At 37.5% G+C, this 16808-nt stretch overlaps 1 protein-coding gene across 2 annotated transcripts in view; it reads left to right on the top strand.

Annotated features, from left to right (window-relative positions):
* The first annotated feature begins 11871 nt into the window (after nt 1-11871).
* LOC105029753 (golgin subfamily A member 4) overlaps nt 11872-16808 on the top strand; it is a 185073-nt gene continuing 180136 nt past the window's right edge. For both annotated transcript variants that reach the window (XM_010903259.3, XM_034296646.1), the window contains exons 1-2: nt 11872-12083; nt 13518-13669. In XM_010903259.3, coding sequence (XP_010901561.3) covers nt 12059-12083; nt 13518-13669 — 177 coding nt within the window. In that variant the 5' untranslated portion in view covers nt 11872-12058. The remainder of the gene's footprint in view (nt 12084-13517; nt 13670-16808) is intronic.

The following is a 16808-nucleotide window of genomic DNA, read 5'->3' as shown; positions in this document are numbered from 1 at the left end:
AACCTGAAGCTCCATTTTGAGGTTATAGGTCATAAGCTTTGGGTTCCCAAAAACGTATGAGCTAGATCGTTCTATCTCGCCTAGCGCCTTCATAACAGTAGGTTGGTCACAAATGTTTCTGGACTTGTGTATTTGCTAACCTGGATGATTGGATGGAAATGGCAGACCCAAGGTAGCAGGAGGTTTTTCAGACAACTATGTTTCACAGTCGTCTCTCACAGTACGTGCTGAGGCTACAACAAAGGCCTGCCGGAACAGACACATTTATGAACTCTGATCGCTTTTTGTAGTGCAAAGCGCTGTAATGGAAAAGGTACCAGATCCGTGGGAAATATGTGCCAGAACTAACAGCCAAATCTGAGGGGTGCCGGATTCTGTTCAGGCAAGATTTGTGTAAAATGAAGCACTGGTTAGCCCCCAATGTTCTGCGTGCGAACAAGCAGCTGGTGTTGTGAAACACATGCAATGCAAGATGATAAGAATCTTCACCGCGCCCAATTGCACAGGGTACTTTGGCGTATCAGCGGAGCATGTCATCGTTTGCAGTGGATTTTGGCCTGCTCAAAAATTGGAAATAAGAAATTCCAAGCTCCTTCCTACAGCTTCGGATGCGTACAAAAAATTTACTCCAGAAGACACAATCTTGAGGCCGTTTTTATTTAGTTATGGAGAAAGAATCACCTCTGCAGGGACACATTGTAAATTGGGATAATTAAGGTAATCTTTGCTAGTTTTCCCCAGTTTGGGTAGACTTAATTGAAGTCCCTCTTTAGGACTTTGCAAGCAGTTTGGAAGTTTTGGAGACTTAACAGTTAGGTTTTTTTCCGTCAATTTGGTCTGCAGACAATATTTTTACTGGCTTATTATTTTTTATCTACCAAAAGCTGATAGAACATCACTCCCTTGTGTTTGCACCATGTTCCTCCCAGGGCTTGTGCGGTATGACAATATTGTAACCAACAGTCCTCATAAACTGCAGTAAATACACACTAACCTACGTCCCAACACCAAAGTCCCTCAATTTAAGTTTACATTTAAAATGGTTAAGGTAAGGTTAAATGTAGGGATACAGGTTAATATTACAGTTACGGTGTAGGAACAACACCTAACCCTAGTCAAATGTTCTTGAAGAGCATGTAGGTCCACCCTCAACATGGGAGCAATCAATCACATAATTTCAGCCTTCAAGGCAGACACAGATCCAGAACAAGACTCATGACAAAAAACAACAATCTGCCTTTAAAACATATTAAACTACTGTACAACTCAGGATGAGATTGGACGATAGGGTTAATAAACATGAAAGGTATAGTTGTCAAGTTCTCACATTTAATTGCAAAACAAGTCCACTTTCCCTTCTCAAAACATTGTGTTATTTGTTATTGTTGTGTACCACAGTGAAAAGCGTGTGCCGATGGGAGACAGACAGCGAAATAGGTGTAGGAGGGTGTGCTTGTTTTCCTTCTTCAAGTTTAAGCTTTCATAAAGAGTCTGACACACAAAAGGAGAACTTAATCAGTAGCCATTCAGATGCAACTGTGATATTACATGGTTTTCAAAATCTTAAACTATTGCAGCAATTACTGTCTTTTATTAAAGAGACATTTCCAATGGGTTAGTTGAGGGACAAAGCCTGACAGCCAATGTTTCCACATTACTTATCCTTAGAAAGGTAAAGAGTCTTATTGACAACATATTATTCTCTTTAGAACATTCCGTCTTTTCTCTGTTTGCTCTTTCCATCAGTGTGATGATAGGTTGTAACAATTATTTATTTATATATTACATTTATTGTACATTTTTTACATTTTAAACTAATCAAATGCATTAAGGATTTCCCCCACAATTTGGAATAAGAATAGCACCACTACAATCAACAATTTGAGTTAAGTTCTCTATACAATAGTAAAAACTGTCATCAGTTAGCCATGTAGACTGTTCCTTTGTCTTTTAGGATGCCTTTTCAATGGTATTTGACTAGTAATGAGTCTGCATGATTGGAGATGTATTAGACATTGATTGATTGATGGTTTACATGATGTGCTCCTACATGCACCCCATGTCCGGTTGATTTGGTCTGGAGAAGAGAATAGGAAGTGTGGAGGGACATGGTAGATGACGGGGAAGAGAAGAATGGGCTGTGGATAAACTGAAAAAAGGACAAATTAAAAAGATAAGGCACCTGCCTGCTGGCGCAATACAAGCCTTGCTGGCAGCCATGTAGCTGTTGATTCTTCTTTATTTTGTAATAATTCAAATTTAATTAAAGGCTGGGGGAGGGAATGGCCTGAGTTGATGGTATAATGAGTTGCCAGGGGACATCTTTTTAATAATCTCAGTTTGTAACAAAGTCGTTGCCAAGTCATGGTCGGCTTGTGAGTCACCGTGCCTGACCCTAAGGACCACATTCCTTTTCACGTAATCTTCAGTTTTAACTGATGTCTTCATATCAGCCTTTAGCACTAATCGACAACATGAAACCCAGAAGAAAGTGAAACATTGGTCATTTTCATGGCTTCTATTTATGGGGATTTGAAGTTAAATCCGACACTTAAATCAAGACAGGCGCCTTGTATCTTATTGAACAGGGAGAGTCAGGTAACAAGGTTAGAATTAAAAACACATTTCAGCTATTTTGATTTTTGTTAGTTTTTTAGCTGAAGCATTCAGGGTCTTCACCCAGTGTTTCAATTGGAGGACTTTGGAGAAATGCAAGAAAATTGTCTGGAGTGAAAATTTTACGTTCAGGTTTTTATAATCTTAATAGTTGTTCACTTAAAATAAATACTCTTGAAGGAATGATAATTGATATTGTTAAAGAGCATCAAAATGTCTGCAGGTCTTCTGTTGATTGACTGGTCACCTTGCATAAATAATAAATACATAATGACTCAATAATATTTTAGATCAGCCAGTCGGTCATGGCCAGAGACAATGTAGAAAAAAACATGACCAGAGACAATTCATTAATTGAGACAACCAACTCAAAGATACATTTTAATGTAGGCAGGGCCACTCTGGTCTACTAATGTTCCTTGGCTGGATCAAAAAATTGTGTCTATGAGATTTGAAGGTTCCTGTACTGTGGCTGGGATGTTCAGCAAAGTTGTTTATTTACCTTTAGCCTGCTCTCCCATTTTGGAAAATAAACTATAGGAGAAATAATATTGTGTTGTAACATTCTAATATTGTGTTTTACCACACGGGGGAGTATGATTGTTACTGTTTACACAGACAATAATCAATTACAAAAAAACTAAAAATATCACTATTCTAAGTGAGCCTAGACAGATGTTGGTTGTTTACACAAGCTGTCCACAGGAGATTAAGCCTGTGGTTGACTAGGGTTGCAGTTAAACTATGTAGGGGTTGAACCAGGATGAAAATGGGGATTAGGGTTCATGAGAAAAACACAGCCTGAATATAAAACATTTCCAAATTTCTGTTAAGAATTCTGTTAAATAATATTGTAAGTCAGATTACATGATGCTTAAATAAAATATTAATAAATATTAAATAAAACAAAGGAAACTGGAGGATATATGAACAAGGCGAGTGCCCCAGGCCCCAAAAGTTATTGTTTACGCTTGGGAAGTCTTTACAACCAGAGCTGTCAAGACATAATATAAGCATCTTTGCATGCAAGGTTTGTCCATTAGATGGCTTTTAAGAAATATTGACAGGAGGGTACAATGTCTGAAGATCATCTCCTAGTCAAAAAATTATTTCAGTTTTTCTATAATTATTTGGAACCAACTTATGTGATTTTTATTCCTAAGGAAATTATGTAAGGGAAGTCTAGTAAATATCTTACAGGACTGGTGTATTTAAAAATCTGAAAGCCCCAAAATAATCCACTGACGCCTTAGCCCAATAATCTCAACTCTATGCAAAACCTATTGAGCGCTACAGGTGATTATGTTACAGTGTCTTCAACAGTCTAGAAATAGTCTATAGTCTAGAAATGAAAAGTTGATTAAATACTGTCACTCCTGGACTGTTGTTAATCAATCTACTCTTCAAAACATTCACTATTTATTCAACCAGAACATTTACTGCAAAAAATAAGTAAACCTGAAATTGTATAAACACAATGAATAGAAGCTTAACATGTACATAATAAGAACAAGAAGGTGTGTGTATAATGTCCTGTAAGATTCTGTTGAGGGGTTATAAATGAATGTGATTTGCAAGACACTTTTTATTGGTTTTTGTTGCACTGCATTAGCAAAACAGAGATCTCACAGGCATGCAATATTATTTGTGAGTTAAACAGTTTCCCTCGGGCAAGCAGATTTTAACAATTTGTCCAGTTCTCGTTGTGATGCAGGGTCTTATAAATGTTTATGAGTCTCAGAACCTCTGCAGTTCACAGCACATTATAAGATATAATATTGTTAGCAATCAGTTTCAGTATCTCTTATTCATCATGCACCCTGATAGCCTTTTTAAGCCTGGGACTAAGGCAGGAAACAAATCTGCTCATAATAAACATGAATAGAGGGAAGGCTATTTTCTAGTCAATAATCTAGTAATATAGCAATCATGCAGCATTCAGCATGCTTTCCCTTATGATTCTCAACATGAGCTCATTCCAAGCCTACTGCGCACAGAATAGCAGCATAAGCATCAACATTTTCTTGCGGTCCATTACTTTGTATTCTTCAAATAAAAAATCTTTCCCATATATTTGCAAGGGAAATAGGTTCCAAGAAGATGAAACATCTGTGCAGTCAGAATTGTATGATGACAGGCCACATTGGCCTCTCAGATTTTAAGGAGAAGACATAACAAGCCAAGGTGCGATATGATCATATCTAAAATAGAGAAAACTATTGCTATTACAAAAATATGTATTGCTAAGATAAATGTAATTTTAAATTTCATGCATGCTTTTTCTTCTGTTGTTCTACAACAGCATCAGTGACAATTTTAAGACCAAAAACTCAAAGCTTTCTCACTTAACCCTGTGACTTTTGTGATCATTAAAGGTAGATTGTGAGATTGTGACTGTGTAGAGTTTGTCACTTAGTGAAGTTACTCAATTACTCAAATTAATTATTGAAGTTTATTTTCATTCTTATTACCACATGCACATGTTGACTGTAGTGGGATCCACATAACAGACATTTTAGATTGACATCTCTGGAATGCAATTAAAAATTACTAGATCTTCACAACTCTGTCAAAAGTAAATTCCCCAGTTAATATAAATACATACATTACAGTACCTTGCAAAAGTATTCAACCCCCTAACCAATTCTCTTATATGATTGAATAACAAATGGGACATTGACATTTTAACTCAAAATCAATTATTGTAAGGTGACGTTATTGAGTTATGTTTGGGAAATACATTTAAGAAACATAAAAAGCAGAAATGTGTTGCTTGCATAAGAACTCAACCCCAGCATATTCATATTTGATAGAGCCACCTATTGCTGCAATAATAGTTTTTTGGGATCAGTATAGTATGTACCGGCTTAGCATACAGTATCAATAATTCTTACCCATTTTTCTTTGCAGATTTGCCCCAGATTTTTGGGATTGAGATCAATGTTTTGACTGGACCACTGTAAGACATCCACCTTTTTGTTATTGAGTCATTGGGCGTGTGCTTCAGATCATTGTCCTGAAGTAACTGCAGAATCAAATAAAAAAATCTTGATTTCCTATGGTATGGTATGCATATCCACAGACTTAGACTGTATGAGAATGATATATTCTCAACAAGCGGTTGGTGACAGGATACACTGATACTGCATCTAGTAATACCGGGCCACAGAAGAAGAAGAATAAATCTTGTTGTACCGAAGAGGTGCCATTCCCGCTTTTCAAAAAATTAAGGGTTACATGTTGTGGATGACGTAAAGCAAGATAGGTGTTGATAGTTCCTTGGAATTGTATGTGTATAGGATAAATTAATTGTAATTATATTTGCAAACTAACATCTCAACTATAGTTAAAGTTGACATGTTTTCATGCGGTCAGGTCCCTAGACAAAATTATAACCATCTTCACTTGGTCTTAAAGGTAGGGAGGTCAGACATTCTTGTGCAGTCACCAAAAAATATTGTTTAAAAATCTAGTTTTGGCGAGTTTTTTGCTTGGTCGTTTTGCCGTTTTCTAGAGCCCATAGAATTTGAATGGCCCATTTGATTACATTGCGAGTAGAACGCTTCCCTATTAAAAGGCAAAGAAAACAGTCTTTTCATATCATATTGCTTTGGTATTCTAGAAGAGTCAGGTTAAAGTGAAGTGGTGTTAATACCTAACGTTAGCTAAGTACAAAACGGCAGGGTCACATCTTAATTACGTTGGAATTTAACTAAGTAATACGGAGCGGTTTGTATGGTCTATAGGGAACATTAAACGATCATATAAAAGACTACTTTGTCATGAAAAAAAACAACTCTTGAATGGACATAGTATACAATAGATATACTATTATGTTTTCTGCTCAAATACAGAAGAGCACTTCATACTTTTTCTCAGTGAATTCAAGTCAAGTGAATACATTTCCCATACCTATTTTCTAGGTAACACATGAACAACAAGACCTAAGTACACATTCCAATAATGCAATTTAAATAAAGTGTTTCTATTAATCTAATGCACATTATTTGAACCTAGTAAAAAACTATTTCAGTGACAGCATTCATTTTTTTAACTATACTGTACCTTCTTTCTTTCTTGTTGTATGGAACTGCCATTTCCAAAGACACTTGCATTGCAGCCCCTTTCATTAGAGTAAATAAGTTAGTTTACAATTAAATATTTATCTTAACATACTGCCTTATAAGCTATGACTACAGTGAAGCACAGGAACATTTAGCCATTTTGTTCAAGTGTACAGTTTCTTAATCATGTTCAAGTGCATTCATATACCTTCCTTTTCTCACTAACCTGCACCTTTCCTTATCCATCCACTGGGATGGCCACATAATATACCTGGAACAGACATTATATTCTGTGTCATTACACTGTCAGAGCTTTCTTGGGGAACCAAGATGTCAACATTGGTAATTTGTGATCAGTAGCACTGTCGCTATCATTATCATAATAAACATTTGCATCATTATAATCAATGGGTGTGATTTTAGAAGAACGACATGATGGAATTTAATTTATGTCTTCTTAACCTCTGTCTGGTGGCCGTTCATGATGGTCCAGGTCAGGCATAGAGCTTTTTTATGTAACTGTAAAACAATCATATTCAGTAATAGCTGTAGCTGCTAAGCTACTCATGTTTATGACACAAGGAGTATCCGCAGCCACAAAGCTACAACTGTTATGGACACTCTTTCCTTCTATTTTCTGCCCCGCTCACATACGAGTTTCATATAAAATAAATGTGTTGTGTTGTGTAGCAGGCTCAGGCTAAATCAGTAAGCTACCTAACCTTTTTGGCCTGCTTCAGTGAGAAACCATATGGGACAGACCATTTGAGTAAGGGGGGGGGGGGGGATTCGGTCTGAAACAAATAATGTATTAGAAGACATTATTTAATCATTCTGAGCAACACAATCAGATTGTAAGACAAAAAATAATTACAAAAAACAATGTATTATTATATATTTTCAATTTTATTTTAGTTTTCACTAGTCCCTAAGCCTTCTGGGGCCATTGGCGGTTGCCTGCCTTGCCTAATGGTACCGACCGCCACTGCAGCTGCTCCCCGCTGTGCCCCTCCACCGAAAATATTCCGACGCCACCCCTGCAGACATCTAGTCAATAATTATAGATGTAACCATCATTATTGCACCGTAAATATTTGTACTTTGTCACACAAACGATGTTGGCATCTGCCAGTCCATTCACGAAAAACGGACAGTATTAGGAAACAAGGTCAAATTTGGGACGTGTGCTGAATCTCAAATCACATAGTACTGCAAGTACATACTTTGCGGGTGATGATGAAGTTCGTACTGTTTATTATATTGTAAGCTAGTATGCCAGTATAGGTACCAATTGGAACATACTACTTCATCGTAAAACTTTGTCTGAATTATAGATCATTGTCTCGCATTAACATCACGCCAAGTTTGAGTATTTAGCTATACACCATTAAGCAAGAATTATGTTGAACTTACAAAGTTTACTTCCACCACAAATAGCACCGATGACCTGTATGGCATTTGCCACTGGCTGTTTTAGCTTACAAGCTAATAATCCTACAGTGAACAAAATTATAAACGCAATTTTGTTTTTGCCCCCATTTATCATGAGCTGAACTCAAAAGATCTAAGAATTTCTCTGTGTACACAAAGGCCCATTTCTCTCAAATATTGTTCACAAATCTGTCTGAATCTGTGTTAGTGAGCACTTCTCCTTTGCCGAGATAAACCATCCACCTCACAGGTGTGGCATATCAAGATGCTGATTAGACAGCATGATTATTGCACAGGTGTGCCATAGGCTGGCCACAATAAAAGGCCACTCTAAAAATGTGCAGTTCAATCACACAGCACAATGTCACAGATGTTGCATGTTTTAAGGGAGTGTGCAATTGGCATGCTGACTGCAGGAATGTCCACCAGAGCTATTGCCCGTGAATTAAATGTTCATTTCTTTACCATAAGCCATCTCCAAAGGCCTTTCAGAGAATTTGGCAGTACATCCAACCGGCCTCACAACTGCAGACCATGTGTAACCACACCAGCCCAGGACCTCCACATCCAGCATCTTCACCTCCAAGATCGTCTGAGACCAGCCACTTGGACAGCTACTGCAACAATCGGTTTGCAGAACCAAATAATTTCTGTACAAACTGTCAGAAACCATCTCAGGGAAGCTCATCTGCATGCTTGTTGTCCTCATCAGGGTTTCGACCTGACTGCTGTTCGTCATCATTACTGACTTGAGTGGGCAAAGGCGTCTGGCACTTTGGAGAGGTGTTCTCTTCACGGAGGAATCCCGGTTTTCAATGTACAGGGCAGATGGCAGACAGCGTGTATGGCGTTGTGTGGGTGAGCGATTTGCTGATGTCAACATTGTGGATCGAGTGGCCCATGGTGGCGGTGGGGTTGTGGTACAGGCAGTCGTGTGCACAGCCGGCCTGTCCATTAGGCAATGCAGGCGGTCGCCTAGGGCCCCACCTTTCAAGGGGGGCCCCCAATCTTATGACGTTCATAATAAATATTTTATTAATAATGTTACTAAAAGCTCAGGTGAGCACTTTTAGACAAATCATTGCGTGGACCTTACTAAACATGATACAGTTCACAAAGACGGTAGCTACAAAAATACCCAGACCCACTACATACATTAAAAGGATAGCTCTGTAGGCTATAGTTCATACATGACAAATTTCAAGAAAAAAAAATATACATTAGAATAGAATGAATAAAATACAAAAACATAAGAAATATACACAGTAGCGCCTCACACACTAATTTGTATAATGTGATATAGTGGGAGACCTCGAGTACCGTTATTATCACAGTATTCACACACATGGACTCCACCACACTTCTCTCCAAAATGCTCACTTTTTAGAAACAAGAGACAATTTTCTTTTATTTGTGGTGCTCTAAACTTTAGTAATGCTTAGTTGCTTAGGCCTATATATTAGGCATTTTGCATGACAAAAATGTGCTGTCAAAAATAAAATACCAAATATTATAATCTCTGTGGTAATATCTACTTCACATATTTGGATTGCCTCTTGTCTGTCAGAACGTCACAAAGTCTCGTCAGAGTCGAATTCATGTCAGCAACTCAGCTATGCTTTTTAGTTAATTGAATTGAAATCAGAATTTGAATAGAAATGGCATCCAAACGCCATCTGTCTGGAGCTGACAGCATCCAAACGCTGTCAAATCTTCTGTTGAAGAGAGGTTTGTCAGTTTCAGGGAAGTGAGAGACAAGTTCAGCGTGCTTCTTAACTTCAAGAGTCTGACACTAAGTGAATTGGGAGCACAATGTGAGACACTTAGTAAAACTCTTTTGACAAACAAAGATGCAGACATCAGTGGAAGGGAACTTGCTCTTGAGTTGACAAACTTTCCACAACTGCCGTCAAGCAAAATGACCCTGCTTAGCCTCCTGTCATTTATTCACACTCAGCATTTGACCGAAATTTACCCCAATCTCTGGACAGCTCTTCGGATTGCATTGACCTTACCTGTTACTGTAGCCAGTGCAGAAAGAAGCTTTTCAAAGCTCAAACTAATCAAAACATACCTGAGATCCACAATGGCCCAGGAGTGCTTATCAGGACTTGCTATTTTGAGTTTTAACTACGAAACATGTGAGACTGTGTCATATGATGAGGTGATTGACGACTTTGCAGAAAAGAAGTCACGCAGAGTAAAAATCTAAATCTGTATCCTTATATTTTATTATAGAATGTATTTATTTTTTATTTGATTTATTTTTTATGTACAATTTATTTATTTTATTTGTTTTTCATGTAAATATGTTTGGTTTAATTTTTCAAGCTCACTTGCACTCTTGTTTGTTTAAATTAATGTAAATACACTTAAATATTGAGCAATTTATAGCAATCTATAGCCTAATTCGCTACCGGTCAAAAGTTTTAGATCTGTAAGATTTTTTATGTTTTTAAAAGAAGTCTCTTCTGCTCACCAAGGCTGCATTTGTTTAATAAACTATTAAAAAAACAGTAATATTGTGACAATATTATGATAATTTAAAATGACTTTTCAATTTTAATCTATTTTAAAATTTAATTTATTTTGAAAAAATTTAAATCAGCATATTAGAATGATTTCTGAAGAATCATGTGACACTGAAGACTGGAGTAATAATGCAGAAAATTCATCCGAGGAATAAATTACATTTTAAAATATATTAAAATAGAAAAGTAATTTTAAATTATCATAATATGTCACAATATTACTGTTTTTTTTGTTTGTTTTTTAATGCAGCCTTGGTGAGCAGAAAATAGTTATTTTAAAAACATAAAAAATCCTAACCGATCTAAAACTATTGAACAGTGGTGTATATAATTTATATAATTTTTTTTATGTACAATTCATAGATTTTATTTTATTTATTTGAGTTTCATCGTGTAAATATTTTTTTCATATGTAGGCTAGTGCTACACTTAATACACATTTATAAACTTAAATATTGAAATTGTCTTCTCATGTGCTTTCTCTTCCTTCATAAAATTGTAATGACAGTTTTTTACTCGAGTGGGGCCAATTTTCATGATCTTGCCTAGGGCCCCACAACCCCACGGACCGGCACTGGTCGTGTGCTATGGACATACTTTTTTGTTCAGTGTAGTATCTTACTGCTTGCAATAGTCATAGGAATTGAGCCCATGTTAGCACGACGAACGTTACACTGCCAAGTTTATTTCATTTCATGGCTCAACAGCGTCCGTTTTTCATTCATTCGTGAATTACATTAATGCACTAATCAATAGGTGACGATAACTGACTTTTTCTTCAAGCGTAAAACACGCGAATCGTGGAACCCACTTTTTTTTACTGCGCAAGGGCTTGCAGGCACGGATGCATCCAGTACTTCGAAATAGTATATCATCCGGGACCTTTTGGCATACTTTCTGCGTGTTAGGGTTATGGACATACTTTGTCTTGCATACTAATCTGGCATACTATATAGTATGCAAGTATGCGATTTGAGATTCAGATATAAATTCACTGTAGAACACTACTTTATATAGCCCATGGGACGTCCTGCACGCTAGTTGTTTCCATGGAAATCTGGAACTTTCACTACTAACCACAAACACTGGTAAACGCCTCCTGGTGGCAATATTTACACTGTGATTGGTCAGCTAGACCCAAGGATACGCAAAATCATTGCCTGATTGGCTTGGCTCTCTGTTGAAACAAGACTGACAGGATATGCAGGTGCAGAAGCGGGAGATGGGCTCTTCCAAGCGGGGATAGTTGTAACTGGTAACGGGATAGAAACAGAGCATAGTTGTTAGCAGTGCCGGAGCTTTTATAATAGTCAACAAAAAATAAAAAAGGGACTCACTTATTGAACGACATGACCTTAGTTAAGTCTGTGCAAGGCGCGTCACAAAACCACTTGGCATATCCAAATACCGAATGAAATGATAAGCTGCCGGAGTGCAACAGGTAGCTACACTACTAGTACTACAGTATGTACAACGAGACAGATGTGGACGTAAGCTAGCTGGTTAGTTAGCTAAACAGTTCTAGCTAGTCGGTCAGCTAATGTTTTTTCGGCTATGAACGTTTAGAAATGTTTCAAGAAATGTACAAGTTATTGCCCATTGTTTTATAGCCATATCCATGGGGAAAAACGTTTGTTTGTTTGCTCCTACACTACGTAGTCAGCTTAATTTCAGCAGCTCGCTATCTTTCTTTCTGTTTCTAGGTAGCTAATGAAATTAGCCAGCTTGTTTTAGATATGATGAAGGCAAACTTCTGGCTAAAACTTTTTAAAGGGACATTTTGTATACAATCCTGTCTCTTATTTGCTGAGTTCATTTTGCTGTGTCAGTCTGTGGTTCCATCTAATAATCCTGAGTATGATATATTCAGAAGTGAGAAGCGGGGTGGGGGGCGTTCTCTAGGTCAAGTTTTCTCTGTTGTAAGGTATATCAGTTTTCCTTACTTATTTTCCCTCCCAAAATTTTAAGATTTTGATGCAGCTCAAACATACCCACACATATAGATTTAAACCTCTGACTTTTGCCATTTTAATTTGTTCTTTGCGCTTTAACTAACCTGCGTATTTGGTTTACAATTTCTTTTTCTGCCATTGTTATAAGTTATTAGTTGGCAGTGGAATGTGTTTTCTAGGCTGCTTTGCTCAAAAAAGACTATGCTCTGCTCTCTAGATTAATTACTGCTGAGAGAGAATATAACAAGGCATTGTGGGCTGAAGCAAGGGGCTCTGGGTAGGTTTTGCAGCACATAATTAAAAATGGTGACATAAGAAAAGGACTTTACGCACCTGAGGATTCAGTTATGTTATTAAAGCTATTTATTGTGTTCTCTGCTGCACCTATGGAATGTCACAGTCCCTTTGAGAGTAGCTGAGGAGCGTAAGCGGCTAGCTCAGACACAAATGCCCATACTGAAATCTCAACACTGTTTTACAGTTGGGCAGGGAATTGTCCTCATGATAGGTTATTGTCATGATGCTTGTATCTTGGTTCTGATATATTTACTGTATTGCAATTATCACAATGGAACATGAATTGCGATTGATTTTTTAGCAATTTTTTGTTGCAAAAGTATTTCAGCCATGTCCGCTGCTAAGGGAAAAGACTGCCATGTTAAAACAAGATTTAATTAGTCATGGAGATAAAGTGTTTAAAAGATATTGGCGCCTTCTTAAAAATAAGATGATAAACAAACAGTGAAGTAAAAACTACTAAAGCAATCGTGCACACACAGCCAAGTAGCAAACCGTTTCCATGACATTCTTTCTACATGGTAACAGTGTCAATAGGAATCCTATAATTTACTGTTTTAGACAATACCCAAGGAGACATGTCTAAGTGTTAATTGTGTTAATGTTTGCTTTCTTTGTGGTGATAGATAGCAGATCTGGTTCAGGGGATCCTGGCTACTCCAGATGGATTCAGCGGTCAGCTGACATGCAGAAACTCCGGGTGGAATTACAGACCCTTTACCATGAGCGCCTTCGACGCATTGACCAATCAGATGACAGCCGGGAAGAGGCTCTGCAGGTAATCTGGTAATCATGGTCACACTCTCTGGATGTGCTGGGGAAAGCATGTCATTTCCACTAATGAACATATTATTTGAACTGGCTTGGTCAGTGGAGAAAATAAGGCAATCCTAGTAAATAACAGATCAACTAACTTACTTAATGCTCCCCAGAGTTTTAATAGTCAGGGCTGGAAAAAATCACAACAAAGACTGATGAAAATCGTTGTTGTGTTTGTTGTTTGCTGATTGCAAGTGCAGTGCTGACTTCAAAAATGAGGTGGTCCATGTACAGTCTTGCAATGTGGTGCATATTTGTGAGAATAAGTAAAAAGTGATTACGCCTCCATTATGATGCAGACACTTAGTGACAGGCCTCTTCTGGCGACTCTAACTGCTGGCACTGCATGTAAAGTCTGAGAAGAGAGAACAGACTGGGCCTGACAAGGGCAGGGAGGAAACTTGTGTTTTAGAGACTTCTAATGCTATTAGCCTAGTGCATGGCTGCTAAAAGGTATTGCGCCATAATGAAAGCATGACAGGTTGATCAATGTTGTTAAGAGAATTAGTATCTTTACATCAAAATGCTTTTTGGGTTATTTTTTATCCCATTAAGTGGCCTTTATTGAATATCTTTACATCTTGGGAAAATGTACCTTTTAGCCCTTGCTCATCAGTAAAAGTGGAATAAAATATTTGTTATGACATAAAAAGTAATTTCCCTACCTGTGCATGCTCTTAGTCCTTGTAAGTCTATTACTAATTCATTTTTCTCCTCCTCAACATTTAAAGATGTGCTGTTTTTCATATTCATCTTCACTAAAGAATGATTAAAGTGATGAGCAAATTCCAAAGCGCTCTCTCCCCTTGTCATGTCAGTGGCTGTGGAATATGGATGTGCTTGGCTGGTGGGGGTGGGGGGGTGGCTGCACACCTTGAGGACTGAGCTTGATGATGGCTGATGAAAGTTTTAGTGATCCCGGCCTGTCTCTTTGACTCCCATCACCACAGCAAAGCTCATTCTCTCATAAGTATCCTTTCCATGGCAAAGCAACGCCAGAGTTAGGAAACAACACAGCCTCTCATTTTAACTGCATTTATCCTCGGTTTTGGGAAATCCTGTTTGATCCACACAGCCTCTGACAGCCTCTGCTCAGGAAACACAAAACAAGCCTTTTAGAACTCTCTTGTCAGGGGTTCAAAGAAAGACTAGTACAGTATATCAGATCTCCATTGCCTATAATGGTGTTGTTTTGATAGCAGTGAGCTAAGAGTTCAATGAAATTACAGAGCATACACTGTCTAATTTACTTGATAATTATAATCAGAGGGACGTCAAACCAATTTGACTATTTTCAAATTGTACTTTAAATACTAAAAAGCTTCATTTATTCTATAGTACATTGTTGTGTAGGGCAATTTCATGGTGGAGTTATTTCAAGTGTTTGCCAGATAAAAAACATTGTTTTCACTGTTCAACAAATCATAGAACTCTATGCACAATGCAAGATCTTTGCACAATTTTGTACATGAATATTTAAGAATCCCGGGACATTAATTTCTTTCAGTATTTTTTCTTTACTAACGTCACATTTTCTGAAATAAAATGTACTGCATAGTTTTAAAACACTTCCAATGTCTGATCAGAATTAAGATTCAAAGATGTTCTCAGAAAAAATGGGTTGTCAGCTATGATCACCTTGACTTTGAATAAAATCTATTTTGTTATTGAACTACAGTAAGTGAAGTGGATTTACACCCGGTAACCGAATTGCAATAACTTAATTTTCTCATGGGTCCTTGACAGAGGATGTGAGCAGAGGTCTAAAACACATCTTGCCTTGCGAAAAAGATTCTGTGTTTATGGAAGCCTAATCAGACTACATTTGAGAGGCACTGTGTGTGAGTGTGACAAACGGCAACTTCAGGTGCATTTCTTTGTTGTATTAAACAGATTTTGTTATATTCCTGCTTCTAATAATGTAATAATATGGCTCATCTTGAATCATGTGTGATATTTCTTTCTTTCTCAGTGCACTTTTAAATAATCAGACAAGCTCAGTGCATATACAGTCGTTACGTTTCTTAAACATAAGTTATGAGAATATAAAAAAAAAACATTTGTTTGTCAGGAACAGTCCTAAAAAGAGCACCACTTCACCACACATAGTCCTCATCTAAGCAGCATGTTTTGACCATGTCAGATTGCTGTTAAGTGTTCTATCCAGCAGTTTAGTTTCTTCCATATGCCCAATCGCTGCATTATTAACAATAGAGCTAGATGAGGCTTAAGATGTCCTCATGGTCAACGGAGTTGGAGTCTTTGGTTTGCAGTCGAGTTACAACTTGGCGTTTTTGCCGCAAAAGGGGTGTAATTCTTTCTGTGTTTTCACAGAAAAGAAATGCAGGCAATTTAATACAAAGAAAAGAAATTACCCTCACATCTACAACTCAATACCATGCGGTTGTATTCAGACAGGAAAGTGACTGCGAACAGCTTGAGCAAAACAGCCGCTAAATATGTGACCAATGCTAATAAGATAAAGGAAGCTTGGAGAAAGGTTTCTGCCAATCAGGTTACCGATACCTAGCTATGGTTAGCTACTAACTTTTTAATACATTAATTCATATGAAGTGGGGCAGCAGCCGGTGTGGCGCGTGTGCCCCGGCTGGATTGGCTTCAAGGTTTTCATGTCTACGTGAAACACTGACAGACCCCAATACACCAGATATGGTAAGTACTCTTTTCAGGCGGTTGAGTCCTTTTGGTTCATTGCCATTTGTCTATATATATTTAATGACATGATTATGTTGATTATTAGTTGTTTTCTACTGTATGTTTGCCTACTTCAGTCATTCAATTTGTTTTCAAGCTTCTAATGTAATTTCGAAAAACTGGAATTAGCCTTCATTTTACCTTTGACCATCAATATGGCTGCTGCATCTGTAGAATGTCAATAACAATAAGAAGGACGTGACTAAGTAAGGGAGGTGCAATCAATGAATACAATATTATTTCTGATTAGCCTGTAAGATATGCTTCTCCTGAACTGTTCCCAGGACCTCAGGACATAGCAATTGCCATTTTTTTATGTCTTTATTAATAGATTCTCTTTGTTTTTCTTCCTCACAGACACCCAGCTACACCCTTTTGGACAA

This window comes from Esox lucius, chromosome 2 (assembly GCF_011004845.1).
Source record: "Esox lucius isolate fEsoLuc1 chromosome 2, fEsoLuc1.pri, whole genome shotgun sequence".
NCBI classification, from domain to species: Eukaryota; Metazoa; Chordata; class Actinopteri; order Esociformes; family Esocidae; genus Esox; species Esox lucius.
The sequence above is the reverse complement of the archived record's forward strand: the minus strand, read 5'-3'. Positions and strand labels throughout refer to the sequence as shown.